The 17,409-nt window shown below is 43.2% G+C and overlaps 1 protein-coding gene across 1 annotated transcript in view; it reads left to right on the top strand.

Annotated features, from left to right (window-relative positions):
- Positions 1-17,409, top strand: part of ZRANB3 (zinc finger RANBP2-type containing 3) — a 264,866-nt gene that overhangs the window by 195,487 nt on the left and 51,970 nt on the right. The window contains exon 13 of the mRNA XM_083153824.1: positions 13,257-13,743. Coding sequence (XP_083009950.1) covers positions 13,257-13,743 — 487 coding nt within the window. The remainder of the gene's footprint in view (positions 1-13,256; positions 13,744-17,409) is intronic.

The raw sequence follows: 17,409 nt of genomic DNA, 5'->3' as shown, positions 1-17,409 counted from the left end.
TTTATGAATTGTTAATAAATAACCCAGTGTGTCCTCTAGCATATTAAAAAATAATTCCAGTTCTGTCATAGCATCAGAATTACTGAAACAGTAAATGCTTCAAAAAAATTAAACCAAAAATTCCCTTCACTATGACTAGTTTAACCATGGGTACAGATGTGTTTTAATACACTGCAGGATTTTTTTTTTCTCCAATCGCATAAAATTTTAGAACCTATTTCAAATCTCAGTCTGTAAACTGAGCAATGCAAGTGGAGCATCTGTTATCATAAGGGATAAAGTGTATGTTGACAACACACTAAACTATATGCAGCCATCTATTGTGCCTACCGTATCACTTAGTACTTGCGGTAGTCACTGAAACCCCCCCCACACACACACACATTGGTGCTAGCAGGACATTGTATGATAGCTGGCTATAATTAGCTGTTCAGCTGAATTGCCCCAGGCTACGCTGGGTGTGGATGACTTTGTACAAGACCCAATTAAAATAGGTAGTTATATCTGTTCCCGAGAACTATATTATTTAAAGAGCACGGTATATTCCTACAACTGAGCTGGTGCTTTCCATGTGTACAGAATGACTCTAGTTGAAGCACATTTAAGTTTTGACACATTTAGATTTAGACTCCTCTGTACCCCTAACACTGTGTATTACAAAAATAAAAAGTCTGCTGTTCTCTGCAGGAACTGAGTGCACAGCGCAGTATAACTCTACCACTGTTGAGTGTGATTTGCTGTCCATGGTGCTGTAGCCAAGACACACAGCGGCAGTGTCGCTTGTAGCAAAGAAAGAAAAAGCAATGCCAGCAACTGCCACCAGCGCGCTCCTGTAGAGTCCTTTAATAGCCAGCTCACTGGTGATTAAGAAAATGTATGCTGCATATTTTATTCAGGGTGATGTTAATTGACTGAAACAAACAAACACAGCAACTCTACTTGCCAATTGTTACAGCAATAAAATAGGTGCTGCAGATACACACTATGCCACATTGTGTACAAAGGCTCAGCGTCTAAATGTAGATCTTCCCGTGGTTCCTGCTGGAGGCAGCCTCTATGGCTACAGAATAGCACAAAGACTAGAAATGCTTATCTAGTAGTGAAGAGACTGGTAATGGAAAAATCCCACGTCAAACAGCTGATATCAATCTGGGATAGCTGTAAATATTTCATGTTCTGTCAACTAGTCATTCGTGTGATCTACTGCCGATATGACTCCATTAAAATGAACCTGTCACCCATACATAAAACTGTATTGGCTGCCTTATGCTGCAAATAAAGCAATTGTCATGTCTGCAAATGTTAAATACCCTCTCTCATATTTTTGCTTACCTTTAGTAATACAGAAAGTATTTTTGGGCTCAGTTTAACAGGCTGACGTACCCTCAGGAGCAAACTTAGGTTAGTTTGAGAGATCCTGCTGACTGTGATTTAAAAGCAAGATGATATTTGACTTTGTTTCTCACCCTTTACCAAAAGCTAAATACATGTGGGTCATTGTAAAAGAGCATGTTGTTTCTATTTTAGCACTGGAGTATCTAACTGACGGGATATTTAATCCTGGCCGATATTTCCGTTTGTCAGAAATATTGTCCGTTTTCAACAAGAATAGTTTTTTAAGGCAAATACGTGGAATGTTATGCAATGGCCAAGTCAATCACCTGACCTGAATCCGATTGAGCATGCATTTCACTTGATTATGACAAATCTGAAGGGAAAATGTCCCAATAACAAGCAGGAACTGAAGACATTGTCAGTACAGGCCTGGCAGAGCATCACCAGGGATGAAACCCAGCGTCTGGTAATGCCTATGCATTCCAGACTTCAGGCTGTAATATTTGCAATCTCTTATATATTTAGCCAGATCTGTCAATCACCCAGTGTGTATAACGCTGGGCGGAGTTACACGGGTGATTGACAGGCCCCCCGCCCAGCGTTATACACACAACAGAGAGATTCCAGTGTTATACAGGCCAAGGTGACGCCCCCCGCCCAGTGTAACCACCCCAAGTCAGCCACCGTCACTCCCCCTGTCTGAGGCCTGTCCAGGGGGAGTGAACACACGCTGCATCGATCTGCCCCCCTCCTAGCATTCCATCCAGTGGGGCGCTTCTAACCCGCCCACTTCCCTCCCCCCTGCCATACAGCGGGTCAGCGGAGGCTTCATTTCGATTGCACCCACATCCCGCTGGACCTACTTAACAGCGGCGGAGAGCGCAGAACCTATTCCGCTCTCTGCTTACCACTAACTTTGTTTTCATCAGGACGTCCCAGGTTAGGATACCTATGCCCCCCCCCCCCCCACTTCCCCCTCCTCCTGTGATCTAGTTCAGAATTCGATGTCAGTTTTCTATGTACAATTTAGGTTGGATTGTGAGCACTATGGTGAAGGTTGCTATTATTATTATTATATTTTATTTATAAGGCGCCACAAGTGGTATGCAGCGCCATACATATAGCACACATTCCGACAATACAGGGTACACAGAACTAAACATAACAGCAACAGAAGAACTAAAACAGAGCACATGTAACAATCAGCAGCACAACTCTTAGTACACAATACAGCTGAGATATAGGGAAGTGAGTGAGAATAGATGCAGGTATAGATTGTAGGTGAGTAAGAGAGCTGTAATTGAAATACAGGACAGTTCTGTGGGAACAGGAGGGAAGAGGGCACTGCTCCAAGGAACTTACAGTCTAGAGGGAGGGGGAAACAGACAGGTGCAGGTAAGGAGACCTGAAGGCAAGAAGTGAGCTTGATTTAAAAGGTAATAGGGGTTGGCACTGGTAGTGGATTCTAGTTACGCTTATCATAGACAAAACCAACAAAAGGACTGTGCTAGTAGTTATTACTTGCAGTGTTTGGTTGGCGGTGCTCCCAAACAAAAGTTCAGCATTGTAACTGAAAAGGTGAGTCGAGAAGTGACTAGAAGGGAACCAGTATGGTCTTTGGGGCACACTTTGTAAATAATAGAAAAGGTATATACTTTTTCTATTATTTAAAAAATGTGCCTCAAAAACCTTACTGGTTCCCTTCTAGTCACTTCTTGACTCACTTTTTCAAGAAGTGAGCATGGCAGGGATGATCAGGACATGAGGCAGCAGGTAGAGAGCGCGGACAAAGTAGTCCTTTCCCTCCTCCTATCCTCCTCTCTCCCCTCTGCCTGCACCTTTGACCCTAAACAGCCCTGCACCATGGCTCATGCCACAACACCCCCTGCTAGGGGCAAAAAGCATGCAGAGTGATAGGTATAGCACAGAAATGAGGAACCATGGCTCTGGTACAACAGTGTAGTTCAGAAATATAGTGTCAAAATGGAGAGAAGAAAAATAAATCCAGAGTTAGGGTAAGTAGTGTGAGAAGCAGCTGTAGATTACCATATACAGTGCAGAGTGTAGAGGGACATATACAGTGCAGGTGTAGAGGGACATATACAGTGCAGATAAGCAGGTGTAGAGGGACATATACAGTGCAGATAAGCAGGTGTAGAGGGACATATACAGTGCAGAAATAGAAGCAGGTGTAGAGGGACATATACAGTGCAGAGAGAATTGATGTGGAATCTGGCACACTGAAATGGATACAGAGAAAATGTGGTACTTATGTAATATCTGGACTCCCGTTTTTCTTATGAGACCGCGTCCCCTCGCGGGGCTCGCTGTGCTCGCCACGCTTCGGGCACGGTGGCTCGCTGTACTCGCCACACTATATAAAATCAACTCCATGCGTAGTTGGATAGTGGGTGTATGAAATAATGGGGTGAATTTAACATGGGAGCCCAGATAATACATAAGTACCAAAAATGTTACTAGTGATATTAGTTTGAACAGAAAGCAATGGATATGAGCATAGATCTTAGAGACCTGCAGGCCGGGAGCTCAGCGAGGGGTGTCCAGGCTGTGCATTCAGTATGTGTTGGAGGTGGTGAAGTCCTTAGCTCACTGTTGAATGTTGATAGCAGTCTGTTTTGGGGGATTTTAGAAGTAAGATGGGTTTCCGCCTGTGCTCTAGTATTGATCTCCGGTATATCGACTGTTTATGTTGTAGCTGTAACAACGAGGGGGAGGGTGATGACGTCAGTGGTGGGCATTTTCAACATGTCCCGTGGCCAGCGTCACACATAGTGAAACATTTATATGTTATCTGCTCATGAGCGATCAGTTTCTGTGCCACCCTCCTGAGTGCTGCCTTATATGGATAATGTCCAAAATCCAGCAATGTTTCGGGTCGGCATTTTGGATATGATTTAATAATTATTTAAATTGAGACTCTGAGGGCCAGCCAACCCACCCTTCTAGTACATAGCGCAGAAGCCAGCAATCTCCCCCCCCCCTCTCAGTGCAGTATACTGCAGCAGAAATACACCAGCAGCTGACAACCCCCCCCCCCCCCCCCCTCATATTCCCTCCCGCCCCATATTCGCTCACTCTCATCCCCAGAGACATACAGGTGCACCTGAATGATTTGCATGGAGATAGGAGTGGGGAGGATCGCACAAACCTTTGGGCAGTGACTCAGACAAAGGCAGATGCAAGCCCTGATCATTCACCACCCATGCCCCACACCCACCAACATCTGCTGCCACTATAAAGCCCAACTACCCTTTGGGACACCTCACCTCACATTCTGTTCCTGTGCACTGTGGATGAAATTCTACCTTACTGATGCCTTCTCTCCTTGAACTGAAAAGGTGAGGACATAGTCATAGTGGCATATGGCGCAAACAAGTATACCCTCCTTTAAATATCCCTGTTTGAATTGGGTAAATCCACAAAACATCTGTGTGCATCTCGAATGGTGCACTGTTGGGTATCCTCCAGTGGCTGCTGGTGGCACTACAGAAGTGAGGAGGAGCAGTGTTAGCATTATATATATATATATATATATATTTTTTTTTATTTTTTTTTTCCTTTGTAAAATTCCAGTAGAAATGTGTGGGGGAGATAAAGGATGTAAAAAGGGAACCATTGTCCAAGCTGGTGTTCATGATTATGTTGACTGTATATGTAACCTTCTGTTTGCAGTCCGATCTGAATGACATTGACCTCTATGCGATGTATGATGTATGTATAACCTAGAACTCTAGAGGTAGCAGTCCCTTTTCCCTTATTAATAATAACTGGATAAAGTGGAATGTAGCAATGAGTGAAGCACAGAGCATTCTAGCAATATCAGAGCCAGTGTATAGTAAATAAATGGCATTTTCAATTTATTTTGCAAACCGAATGTTACTTGCAGTTTTATATTGAATACTGTACTAAGATATTAAGTTAGGATATTATAAGCTTTTATTATGCTAACAATGCTTATTTTTGCCTTTCTCTCCGAGCTACTATCCATGCTTTTGTGATTAGCTTGTTAAGTGACTGAGGTTTGGACTGCTGTTATCCATGTACCCTTGTCACGCCATAAGAATGGCACGTTAAGGCGCACTAAGGCGTTAAAGGATCCAAAGCATGAATTACACAGCTGGGGGTGGTGATTGCTCCACTAATGAAAACTACAGTACAGTTCTGATTGATCGTGGATGGATATTGCACTACAATACATTTTACAGTACAGACCGGACAAGCAGCCCATAGCACATTACAGTAAATACTGTACAGGTCGCCTTTTAATACAATAATATTGCTTACATTATAAAATTCTACAAGCCACGAACCTCATTTTCTTCCTGCCTCACAAATTAATGCTATGTTCTGGGATCACTTTATGGTGTAAATTAAATGAATCGGCTGCATCAGTTGTGACTGAACTGACAGGCCTCTGTTACAGCATGCTGTGTGTCCTAGCAGATAAATGGTGTACCATGCGCAGCACCTGGGGTTTGGTTCCTACCCTGAATCTATTCAGTTTTCTTATTTCTACTGCTTTTTTATTTTCAATATGTCTCTTTTTTTAATTTCCAATTTTACTTTTGCAAGCTGGCACACAGTACTTTGGTTGCAAAACAAAAGCTTGGACAGCTTTGGACAGAGTGCATTTTGCAGTATGTGTGTCAACTAATGTTCAGGTACTCTTCTCTACTTTACAGTTCTTTCTACAGTACCCCCAAACTTTCATCTCTGTGCCTTGCCACTCAGAATGGATTGGGCGTTAAACCCAATGGATATCTACAATGGGTGCACTGTGAGTCCCAGGGGGCCCACACCGCGCACGCTGCACCCTTTTTTCAAATAATTAACCTCTGGATTTAACCAACAGGACCGCTGCCAAAATTGCTGGAGAAATGTCGCTGTTTTTCCAAAGATTTGTAGATGCACAGTAGGGTCTGAACTCTCTAGGGGTCATACCCTTCTGCTCCTGGCACTCCCATCACTAATCCCTACAGAGAGGAGGGGACCCGGTCGGAGGAGTCTGCACTGCCAACTCCCCTGGCTAAACTGCTATTGACTTTGTAGTGCAACTAACTTTAGAAAGACACAAACTGCCTGATTGGAAAGTGGTAAAGAATCCTTACAAACAATTTAACACAGTGGGCTCAGTTCAGGACATGTTCATCACCTTCTCCCCTGCTTCGCTCGCTCCTATTCAGTCATACTGAGCTTGAGATCACTGCAAACAGCTATGCACCTCCCCCTCCATCAGTAATGTACAGGGTATATACTGCCACTCAGCTACATCAGGTGTGAATTAACTGACAGGCTTCTATTACTACAGGCTGCATGCTCTAGCACAGGGCCCGTCTACCCTAGTGCTTAAGGTGGCCAACACCATGTGCCATTTCATTTGTACTCAGAATGGGCCAAGCATGTGAACTATGCCCAAAAATTTGAGAGAAGACATCATGTCTAGATGCAGATAGCATTTCAGGATATTAAAAAGTAAAACAAAGAAATTTATAGTAAATTGTGTGTGCTGCTCCACTGTGCCTCATTTTTCTTCCCTTTTAAATAAAATGTTTTCAGTACCAAAAACAACTTTATTATGCTTGTTGAGTGCTGAGTTCCTGGTGCTGCTTGTACCATTGTGTGCTGTTTTATCGAACTGAGCATCTGAAGCGCAACAAAGAGGTTTCTTTACCACTTCCCAATCAGGCAGTTTACTGTCCAATACAGCTTGGGGACATAGCATACAACAACAGTAGAAATCTAATCATGAATAGCCTGAACTGAGCTCACTGTAGTATGAAATGCTTTGCGAGAGTCTCTTCCGCAAAATAGAGGTTCTTTGCATTGTGTATTGAAATGAGCCTAACAATATACAGTAAAACATATCCAGCAGAGCGGATTTCTACATTACAGTATTTTTCAAAAATGTACACCTTGTATCCTTTGAAGGAACCAAACCCCAAAGAAAGTTCATAGTAACCTTCAGCGAACCCACTAAGCCAAGACAGCCACTAAGGCAGGTGATGATCACCTGTAGTGATATACTGTAGTGAATTTCATTGGCTGTGGACGTCCCTGGTGCTGAAACAGCATAGTGAAAGCTAATATTTTATGTTGATATTCCAAGTTCATGTAGGATCCTATTCAATTTACAGTATAAAGCAGTCTGGAAGGCAGACGGAAAATCATGCCGGCCACTTGTACAGCATGTGCTGTTAACTTTGCTATTTACTGTGCGTGATCTGTATTTAGCAATCCTGCAGCGTAGTGCTAATCTGTAAAGTACTGTATGTTATCACGGTGTGTCTGCCACCACACCTCAACAACATACTATAAAGTAGTTCTTGCATGATATTATTAACTGTGTTTTATTGAAGACCTCATGCATGCGCAATGGTTATTTTCAGAAGTGACATATGGTGGACAAACATGAGTATTACACTTGCCGGCAACTGGCAACTCCATACGCCACACTAAATCACAAAAATGCCAGACTAAACCACAATGTGCCATGCTGCGACATAATATGCCACCCTGTGACAAGGTGCAACATACCTCATGTATTGATCTATACACCCTAGGGAGGAAAGATGAGTGTGGCTTCATCTGTAGCATGGATCAATTTTCGGGAGTAGTGGCTTGTACAATTTGGGATTAAATCGTATTGATTTTATAGTATCATGGTTCAGTAGAGGAGAGTAATTGTGTCTCTAAGACTGGGTAAACAAATAATCAATTAAATAATGGGGTTTTAGTTCATGAATTGATCAATGCATTTAAGCTTGCAGCCCATCGCCAAGGGACCCCATTTCACTGCAAGTCCTACACTAACAACTGGTTTTCATGGGAACCTGGCAACTGTTTGCACATCATGGCCAAAATGAACATGTGTTTTTCCTGGGTTAAAGCTCAACTGCCAAGTGCCTTATGGCTTTTAAAGGTAAGACCATCCTAAACACAGCACCTGAATTAGTATTAAAGGGGCAGCTGTCACAGGTTTCAGGTAAATGAGCTTATCTAGGGTGCATGAGAAAGCTATGATCACAGTAACAAAGGTTAATTAAAAATCAACCCAAATAGATAGATACAGAAGTACCAACACACTCGCCATTCCTAAGAATGGGGTGCAAACAGCACCCACTTCCCAGGATGGGGTGCGGTGGCCTGTGACCACACACTCTAGTAAATACAAACAAAGGGGGCCCAGCACTCACTACAACAAACTAACTCACCTTAACATTCAAATAATCAATTAAATAATGGGGTTTAGGAACTAGGGCGGGCAGGGTGCCGCTGCACAGGGGCAGCGTAAGGGGGGCCGCCGACATCACCGTTTTGGGCGGTCCCGGCCGCCAACATCACAAAAGGGACGTGCCCGTGCCGCGCTGTGACAAAAAGGGGCGGGCCTGGCCGGCGGCGTCAAGAAAAGGGGAGGGCCCGCCCACCGGCGTCACTGTAGGGGGCGGACCCGGCCCTGGAAGGCTCTACACTGCTGGGGAAGCACTGGGCATCACTATCTACAACGGCGCCCAGCTTCCATGGTCACACCAGAGGGGACAGAGGCAGACTTATATATATATACACATATATATATATATATATATATATATATAGTTGCCATCCTTTATAGAGAGCCTGTCCCTTTAAGGAAGAAACCAGCACTGGACGATAGCTTTATAGCAAAAAACTTTTTATAATCCAACTCAGGGAAATAGAATCACATTGGCATAAGTCCGGCTTGTCACAGTCTGTAACCACTTAAGTCTGGAACATATAGTCCCCACCCTCAGGCATACACATATATACGTTACTGTGAGTTGATCTTAAAGCCAGGATCTGCACTCGGTCCCCGACGGACCGTTTCGGTGCCTTGTGCACCTTCTTCAAGGGAAAAGAGCTGACCCAGAATGCCAAGTGTCCATCCCTTAAATGGAAAAAATGTTTAATTAATCACCTGTGTGATACTCACCTGGTCGCTTCCCGCTATTCCACACGTGCGTACGGCACCCGGCTCTCATCTCTGACGTCAGACGCCGTTGTCCGGGTCTGACCTGTCACAGTGATCACCGCCTTCCTGTGCGCTCTCGCGGGGAAGACAGAAAGGTTCCTAGGTGTTCTATGTTGATTATCGTTGTTATGGCAACACGCTTCCTATGTAACTTTCACTGTATCACTACAATTTAAACATTTTCAGGGATTTTATAAGCTCTTCCCTGAAAAAGGTGCTACCAAAGCGCATAATTATTAAATACATCACAAGAAGAATAAAGTGCTAGTTTGCAATCTGGTACATGACATTATATCTATACATATATATATATGTGTATAGATATAATGTCATGTACCAGATTGCAAACTAGCACTTTATTCTTCTTGTGATGTATTTAATAATTATGCGCTTTGGTAGCACCTTTTTCAGGGAAGAGCTTATAAAATCCCTGAAAATGTTTAAATTGTAGTGATACAGTGAAAGTTACATAGGAAGCGTGTTGCCATAACAACGATAATCAACATAGAACACCTAGGAACCTTTCTGTCTTCCCCGCGAGAGCGCACAGGAAGGCGGTGATCACTGTGACAGGTCAGACCCGGACAACGGCGTCTGACGTCAGAGATGAGAGCCGGGTGCCGTACGCACGTGTGGAATAGCGGGAAGCGACCAGGTGAGTATCACACAGGTGATTAATTAAACATTTTTTCCATTTAAGGGATGGACACTTGGCATTCTGGGTCAGCTCTTTTCCCTTGAAGAAGGTGCACAAGGCACCGAAACGGTCCGTCGGGGACCGAGTGCAGATCCTGGCTTTAAGATCAACTCACAGTAACGTATATATGTGTATGCCTGAGGGTGGGGACTATATGTTCCAGACTTAAGTGGTTACAGACTGTGACAAGCCGGACTTATGCCAATGTGATTCTATTTCCCTGAGTTGGATTATAAAAAGTTTTTTGCTATAAAGCTATCGTCCAGTGCTGGTTTCTTCCTTAAAGGGACAGGCTCTCTATAAAGGATGGCAACTATATGAATACAAAACCGGGCACGGACACCATTGGAATCTAAGCGTTGTGCGATTTATCTCTGTGCTATATATATATATATATATATATATATATATATATACACAGGGCTATTTTTGGGCCGGAACGACCCGGACCGCCGTTCCTGAAGCTCTTCTTCCTGAAGCTCTTTTGTGTGTCCCTGTGACATTAGCCTATCAAACATCGCGGGCCGGCTCCTGATTGGCTGCCCGGCACATGGGCTCTGATTGGCTCGCGGGCCGGCAGCCAATCAGGAGCCGGCCCGCAAGTTTTTCTTGGCTGATGTCACAGGGACACACAGTGAAGGAAGGGAAGGAGAGACGCTGATGGGGCATCCGTGTAATCCATGTCGGGAGTGTGGCATCACTGCATGCAATCTGCAGCCTCCCTCCCTGACCGCTCAAAAGGAGCAACCACCACAGGGACATCCTCCTGCACGCATCTGACAGCAGGCTACCGCACACTGAGGTGAGCGGGGATGGGGGCAGTTGTGTGACAGGGCTGGCTGCTACTATGCTTCCCCTATAGTACCAGCGCTATGAGCGTGACGGTGGGGTGGGATAGGGAGGTGGAGGGTACAGCCCACAGGTGATTTAGATGGGAGCTTGCAGGGAAGCATCACCTTGGACAGAGTGGTTAGGGGTCTGAGTGTTTGTACATAAGGAATGCTTTGCTGCTGGCAATAGAGGGAGAAGAGGCTGGATCTGCTGCTAAATCTAACCGTAAATCTAACAATTGACGCCCCACCCCTTTAGTAGCTCCACCCACATATATATATATATTTGCTGATGGATCGTGCAGTGTGTTCTGAATACACATTACCCCAACAGTCGTGACTGATATTTCAACTGGGTGGCGCATTTACACACACCCGCCCAGTTGCCCTGTCAATCACCGCCGGCTTGTGCAACAGGTCTATGGCTGATCGGCAGATCTCCCGTACATAAAGCATAATGTGCCGATATATAGACCATCGACTGTGCTACAAAGCTGCGCAATATGTTTGCATAGAATGTTGTTCACAGACAAATTGCTTGTACACACTGTTTGACGACCCAGTGATATATAATATTCTATATACCTAGGAGGTTATCTACTGTAAAGCATGTCATATTCTACACCTTGGGCAGTTTTACAAATGTTGGTGCACAGGTATATTTATTACTGGATGACTCATTTAAACCCCCACAAGTTAAGATAATTATTTCGGTTGTAATACTGAAGATCTGTAAAACGTGTACTGTTAGTGGTTTCTGAGAACACAGGAGGTTCATTATTTGTAACCAATAATATATGTTGAGCTCTGATTGGATTGTCCCATTTCAGCCGTTGTTTAAATGGGGATACTCAGTCCCCCAAAAAACTGAAGAAGAAAAGTAATAAACAGTGCTGAAAATTGGGCATCTAAAAAGTGCTGGAAATGACATATAGCCACAAAAATTAGCAGGCAGTAGCTAGTCTGTGAGGTGTTAATAGTTAAAAACATGCTCTCGGAAATTTCCCCACATATGGTTAATATGAAATCCGTCCAATATTAGTATAGATCAAATGATCGTTGAAAAAGCCGCAGTAGCACAGAGGCGGGGAAACATGTCAGATCCCAACACTTCTTGGCTTATCAGCAGTTGCGGTGACATTCCGGAGACCATGTATATAACTCCTAACACCTGACAGACTACCTACTCACTTCTACTCATTTTTGTTACCATATGTTATTGGCACGTTATTAATATAGGCAAGTTTGCTATGATTTCAGGATATTGTGGCTTATACATTGTTATTTTTAATAATATTTACCGGATGTTTATTTTATGCTTTGTCTTTGTTTGATTTTTTTTTATTACACTATTTGATTGGCTATATTTGACCGTCCAATTCCCAGTGTGGTTCATTAGTTTTGTCTGAAAGTTTTCACTTAAAGTGGTGGCGTGTCGCTTATAGAGTACACTAGCCTTTAGTTTCCATATACAAGGTAGCCTCACCTTTTGTGGATCTACAGCTTAGTGATTCCTGTGAAGAAGTGTTTCAATTTCAGCACCTAGCAGTTTGTAAGCAGTAAAGCTGCTGCTTCTAGCTTCTGTTAATAAAGGCAAAATTATATCTGATCTGTCATAGCAATCCAGTTTGGTGTTAACTTTGGTACGATTACTGCGTTATTACCCTTTTTCCAGCAATGTCCTGTGTTTGACCTGGGAGTTTACACCTTTTGCACTGCAGCACTGACCCGAGACATTCCCAGGTCTTTCATCCAGTGCATGGAGATGATATTCTCTCCAAGCACAAGAAAAAATAGTAGTTTAAGACACCCCCCCCCCCCCCCCCAAACCCCACTGGGCTGCCCCCAGACTCTGACACACGCCTTTACCCAGCCAGCTCTGCTGTTTGCATCTCCTGACTTTCACGGGATACTGAGGTATAGGCTCTCAATATGTGTAAATGGGTTGTGCTCCTTGTCCTGGATCATACATGTGTCCAACATATAGGATTGGTAACTGAACATTCATTTTTTGGGTTCTTTTTTTTGGGGTGGGGGTGGGGGGGGGGTGGGCGCTAGGCTTGATGCGTCTTCATGTACAGAAAGTTGGGGTTTTCAACTGAAAACAGTGATGATCTTAGTGGCTGGTACATACATCCATACATGTATTTCTTTATGCTTCCTTTTTTAAATATATGTTTAGATCTACTTATAAATCTTGCACAATTTTTACATGGTGTTCTATGGGTGATATAAAATATACTGTTCCTAATATTTCATAAAACGTGTACCAAAATATTTTAATAATAACAACATCGATATAAGGTTAATACGCAAGGTAACTGTAAAGAGCATTATGAAACGTCATAATGTGGGTGTACAATGACTTCTCTTTTTCTCCTTCTAGTTTGAGAAGGAGAAGCAGCACGACATCCGGTCCTTCTTCTTAGCCAAACCTGAAGCAGAGAAAAAGCGCAAAAGAATAGATGGCGAACCAGAGCCCGCAGAGCTGAGCGTTGTACAGGAAGATGACTCTGTACAGGAGGTATTCGCTACAGAACCCAAAGTATCAGTGGACACCAGTGACATTGTAGACGTTGATGCACTCTTTCCAGATGATGACTTTGAACAACAAGCAAAAAGATTTCGTCTCTTGGACCCCCAAACCCCCAAATCTTCTCCCAAAAGCACCAGCAGCAAGAGAAAGTCTTGGAGTGGAAAACAGTCTGCGTTAACTTCTTCACCTAAAACTCGTGGATTCTCTGAAGGCGCCCTACTTACACCTCCGAGGCCGCCTCTCTCTGAGAAATGTTGGAACTGCCCAGCTTGTACTTACAGCAATAATTCATTGTTGCCGTACTGTGAAATCTGTGAGAGTCCGAGGAACCGAAAAAGTAAGTAAAGTATGAGAAAACGTAACCATAATGGGGCAGGTTCAAGTAGCTGCGGAGTTAAAGCTCCGGGTTAAATGCCTGGAGCTATTAAATCAGTATGCAATTGTAACACATGGTAAACCCGCAGCTAATGTGTATTAACACATAGATTTAGGGTTTAATGCACGGAATCTATTATTTACCCATCTAGTAAACCAAGAGGTTGCATTAAACTTGGCTTTTTTCTTCAGGCTGACCTGCAGTAAGAGCCTGATTTGGATTTGTACACAAACCTGATGTTTGAGGGTCTGCACGTGTGCAGAATGGGCCCTGCTGTATTGCTCGCAGCCCTCCCTTAGCTGCAGCTTAATTGATATGGAATGGCATTTGAGGGGCGGAGTGCGTGCGGCGACAGTGACCAGTTGAATAGCTCAGTGCAAAGATTTAAACACCATAGATAATAGAATCTACCGCTATCAGTTTTGAAAACAACCTTTGTATGCAGTAATCATTATCAGGGAGTTATGGTTTTCTAGTATGAAGTTGCCTGGTAAGGTCACAATCACTATTTTCAATTAAACCTGACTTATACCCTGTTCTCACTGCCTCAAAAACCCGGGATTTTGCCATGGCAAGCAGTAATTTCCCATGTTATGGCCAGTGTGAACAGGCGCGACTCAGGTTTTTCACACAAGATGTGAAAAAGCAAGCTGATTTGGGAATGAGATCAGGTGACATGTATTGTCCATTTAATGCTGCCGATAGTAGGTGAGACATGGTTCACTGGAGGGATGAGGAGGTGCTGGAGCTGCTGGCTGTGAGAGGAGAGGAGGAAATAAGGAAGCAAGTGACTGGCATTTTCAGGGATTCGTCAGTCTACTGCAACATATCAAAAATACTGTCTGCCCATGGCATCCATAAAACCCAGCATCAGGTTGTGAACAGACTTAAAGCACTTCGTAAGCAGTACTCTTCCGGAGGAAGAGTGGTGGTACCCGTATGCACAAGCATAGCTGCTTTTTCAACAGCCAATCAAAGCTGCTCTTTCAACAGCCATTCAAAGCTGCTCTTAGATTCTTCACACTTGTTGGCAGGGCAAACCCAGGAATCCGTTTGAACGGGGCACACCCTGGAATTTCCTGGGTGCATTCTGAAGGGGGTCTGTATGCTGAGATGATCTGTGCCCTGCCAAAAACCCGGGATTTTGCAGGGGCGGCAATGAGATCATGGTATTACTGTATTATATCAGAGGCACCTAATGAGCAAGGTGCTGTTCTGCTGTTATCTTTTACTTTATAAACTTGATGTTTCGAATTGTGTAATAGTAACAAAAAAAAGTCAGAAGTAGTGGAATTATAACATTTTAACTGTATGCCACAAAGTGATCGGCATAACTATCACAACTACTTACACAGATGTAAACACAATCAAGGAAAATAAACTTTGCATACAGGTAACTTGTCTATTCAAGGTGTGCAGCTAGTTACAAGCAGGATCCAAAGGTGTTTGTTAAACTGCATTTTACAGACCGAATGCAGCTAGTTTCTGCATGAATCATACAATAGTAACAGTTTGCCATTTACAAGGGTATATCTTAATGATAGATACTTGGCATAATTTACTTTTCATACTACACATTTGGAGAACTGCTCACTTGAATATGCCTCAGTGATGTCACTAGTTTATAATGAGTCTACAGTCACATGAATTCTTACGAGTTTTAATAGAAAAAAATGTCTGCCTCTTCGACATGGCCGTGCGGGCGACAGGTTCATTTTTCCATCGCTTTTAGTTTTGCTTACTGCGTATGCATTTCGTCCATGGGCAATACAGTTACCACTGTACATCAGTTTGTATATAATATAATATAGCTGTTATAATCTAATATGCTTAATGACAATTTCATCTTTAGAACCAGGATAAATCAAGGAGGCAAATGAGGTTATGCATATTTCAGATGTCTGCACAGGGGACAAAATTCCCACCTGAGCATCAATCTGTGAATGTGTCTCCTCAGAAAGTGAAAGGTGCCAATTTCTGTCAAGAACGTATGTTGAGAGCTGCTATGGCATGGCATTAAGCTGGCACAAATGGACATTTCTGATTAATGTCAGCGGGATGTGAATTCAATGGGCAGGAGCGGAGGTCCCGTTTCCATGGCAGCAAATAAGCCTAACATTCATCGCCCTGCTGTTTTCTTTCCCCGTCTGGAGATTTATGATCAAAAGGGCAATGAAATTATAGATTTTTAGTTCTTTCACAGACTAATGATGCTGCGTTTGCATTACATTGTAACACTCTGCAATGTGCCAGAGACCATGAGATAAAGTTTTCTGAATTCCACAGAAAGTTTCTTGCAGTTGGGGTGCATTCCATGGTACATGAGAACTCATAACTGACTCATGAGGACTCATACAGTAACTTCGCTCTAAGAATACATGTTTCAGTCAAATACAGTATAAGGCAGGAGTTGCCAAACTTTTTTGAATCACGGCACCCTAGAGTATTAAAATTGTATTCACCCCACCCCCAGGCCAAAAGTTTCTTATGGAGACATTTTTTTTTAAATATTAAAATAGGTAAATTGGGTACTTGTTTATTTTCACGGCGGCCGATATATATCGGCCGATCCGATGCGATTTTTTTACCTGTTCATAACCCCACTATCCACTACGCATGGAGTTGATTTTATATAGTGTGGCGAGCACGAAGCGTGGCGAGCCCTGTGAGGGGATGCGGATTACTGCGCTCGCCACACTATATAAAATCAACTTCATGCGTAGTGGATAGTGGGGTTATGAACAGGTAAAAAATCGGATCGCATCCGATATATACCGTAAATGATATGTCATTCTTAGGATTAGTTATGTGGCGAGGGACAGGATACCCTTCTGTTTGTCCACGTATGTTATGATTGGAAGCCACAAACACTGAATTGAATTGGTCCTGGACCACCAACCCAGGGCACTCCTGCTATTTTTCCGAGGCAACCCAGGTTGCCATGGCACACAGTTAGGGAACCACTGGTATAAGCTGATATTGCTGTTTTCCGTTAAACGTCGGTGTATAACTGTAAAACAGAAAATAAAAGTAATGTGTGTATGATAGTTGGCAAATAGTGAAAAGGTTCTATCATTTATAATAATATAGGTGTGGACAATCAGCATCTGTGATTTCCTGTCACCAATTACCGTTTATGGATTTCTCATTTTTTCAGCGAATATTATTTATTTATAGGGCTCTGCAGGAGGTCCACAGCTCCATTCATAGTTCATACCAAACTACACTGGACACTTAGGCAAACATAAATCCCATACAAAAGTACTGCAGGATATACGTTAATTAAAAGTACAGGGCAAGCTTAGCAGGACTAAATAAATATACGTAGTAGTCACATCTTTATTTCCCTACAAACAGTTGAAGGTCTTTTTCACAGTTGATGACCACATCTGGCAGGTTGAGAGCCACCAGATGCAATATGACCAGAAAGGGAAAACAGAACCATCATAGTGACCACTATAGAAAACTAAAATAGTGACCACAAACAGTGATGATGCCCACATGCGGGGATAAGTGGGGATAGCACTTTGGACAGATAACTCACTGATGACAGTCCTGCATGCTGTGGAGTGTTCTCAGCTGTGAGTTCATGGTGTTGTCCCCTTGGCTGATGTAAAATGTACAGTA

This window comes from Crinia signifera, chromosome 7, assembly GCF_055691185.1.
Source record: "Crinia signifera chromosome 7, ASM5569118v1, whole genome shotgun sequence".
NCBI classification, from domain to species: domain Eukaryota; kingdom Metazoa; phylum Chordata; class Amphibia; order Anura; family Myobatrachidae; genus Crinia; species Crinia signifera.
This window is presented reverse-complemented; position numbering and strand designations above follow the sequence as displayed.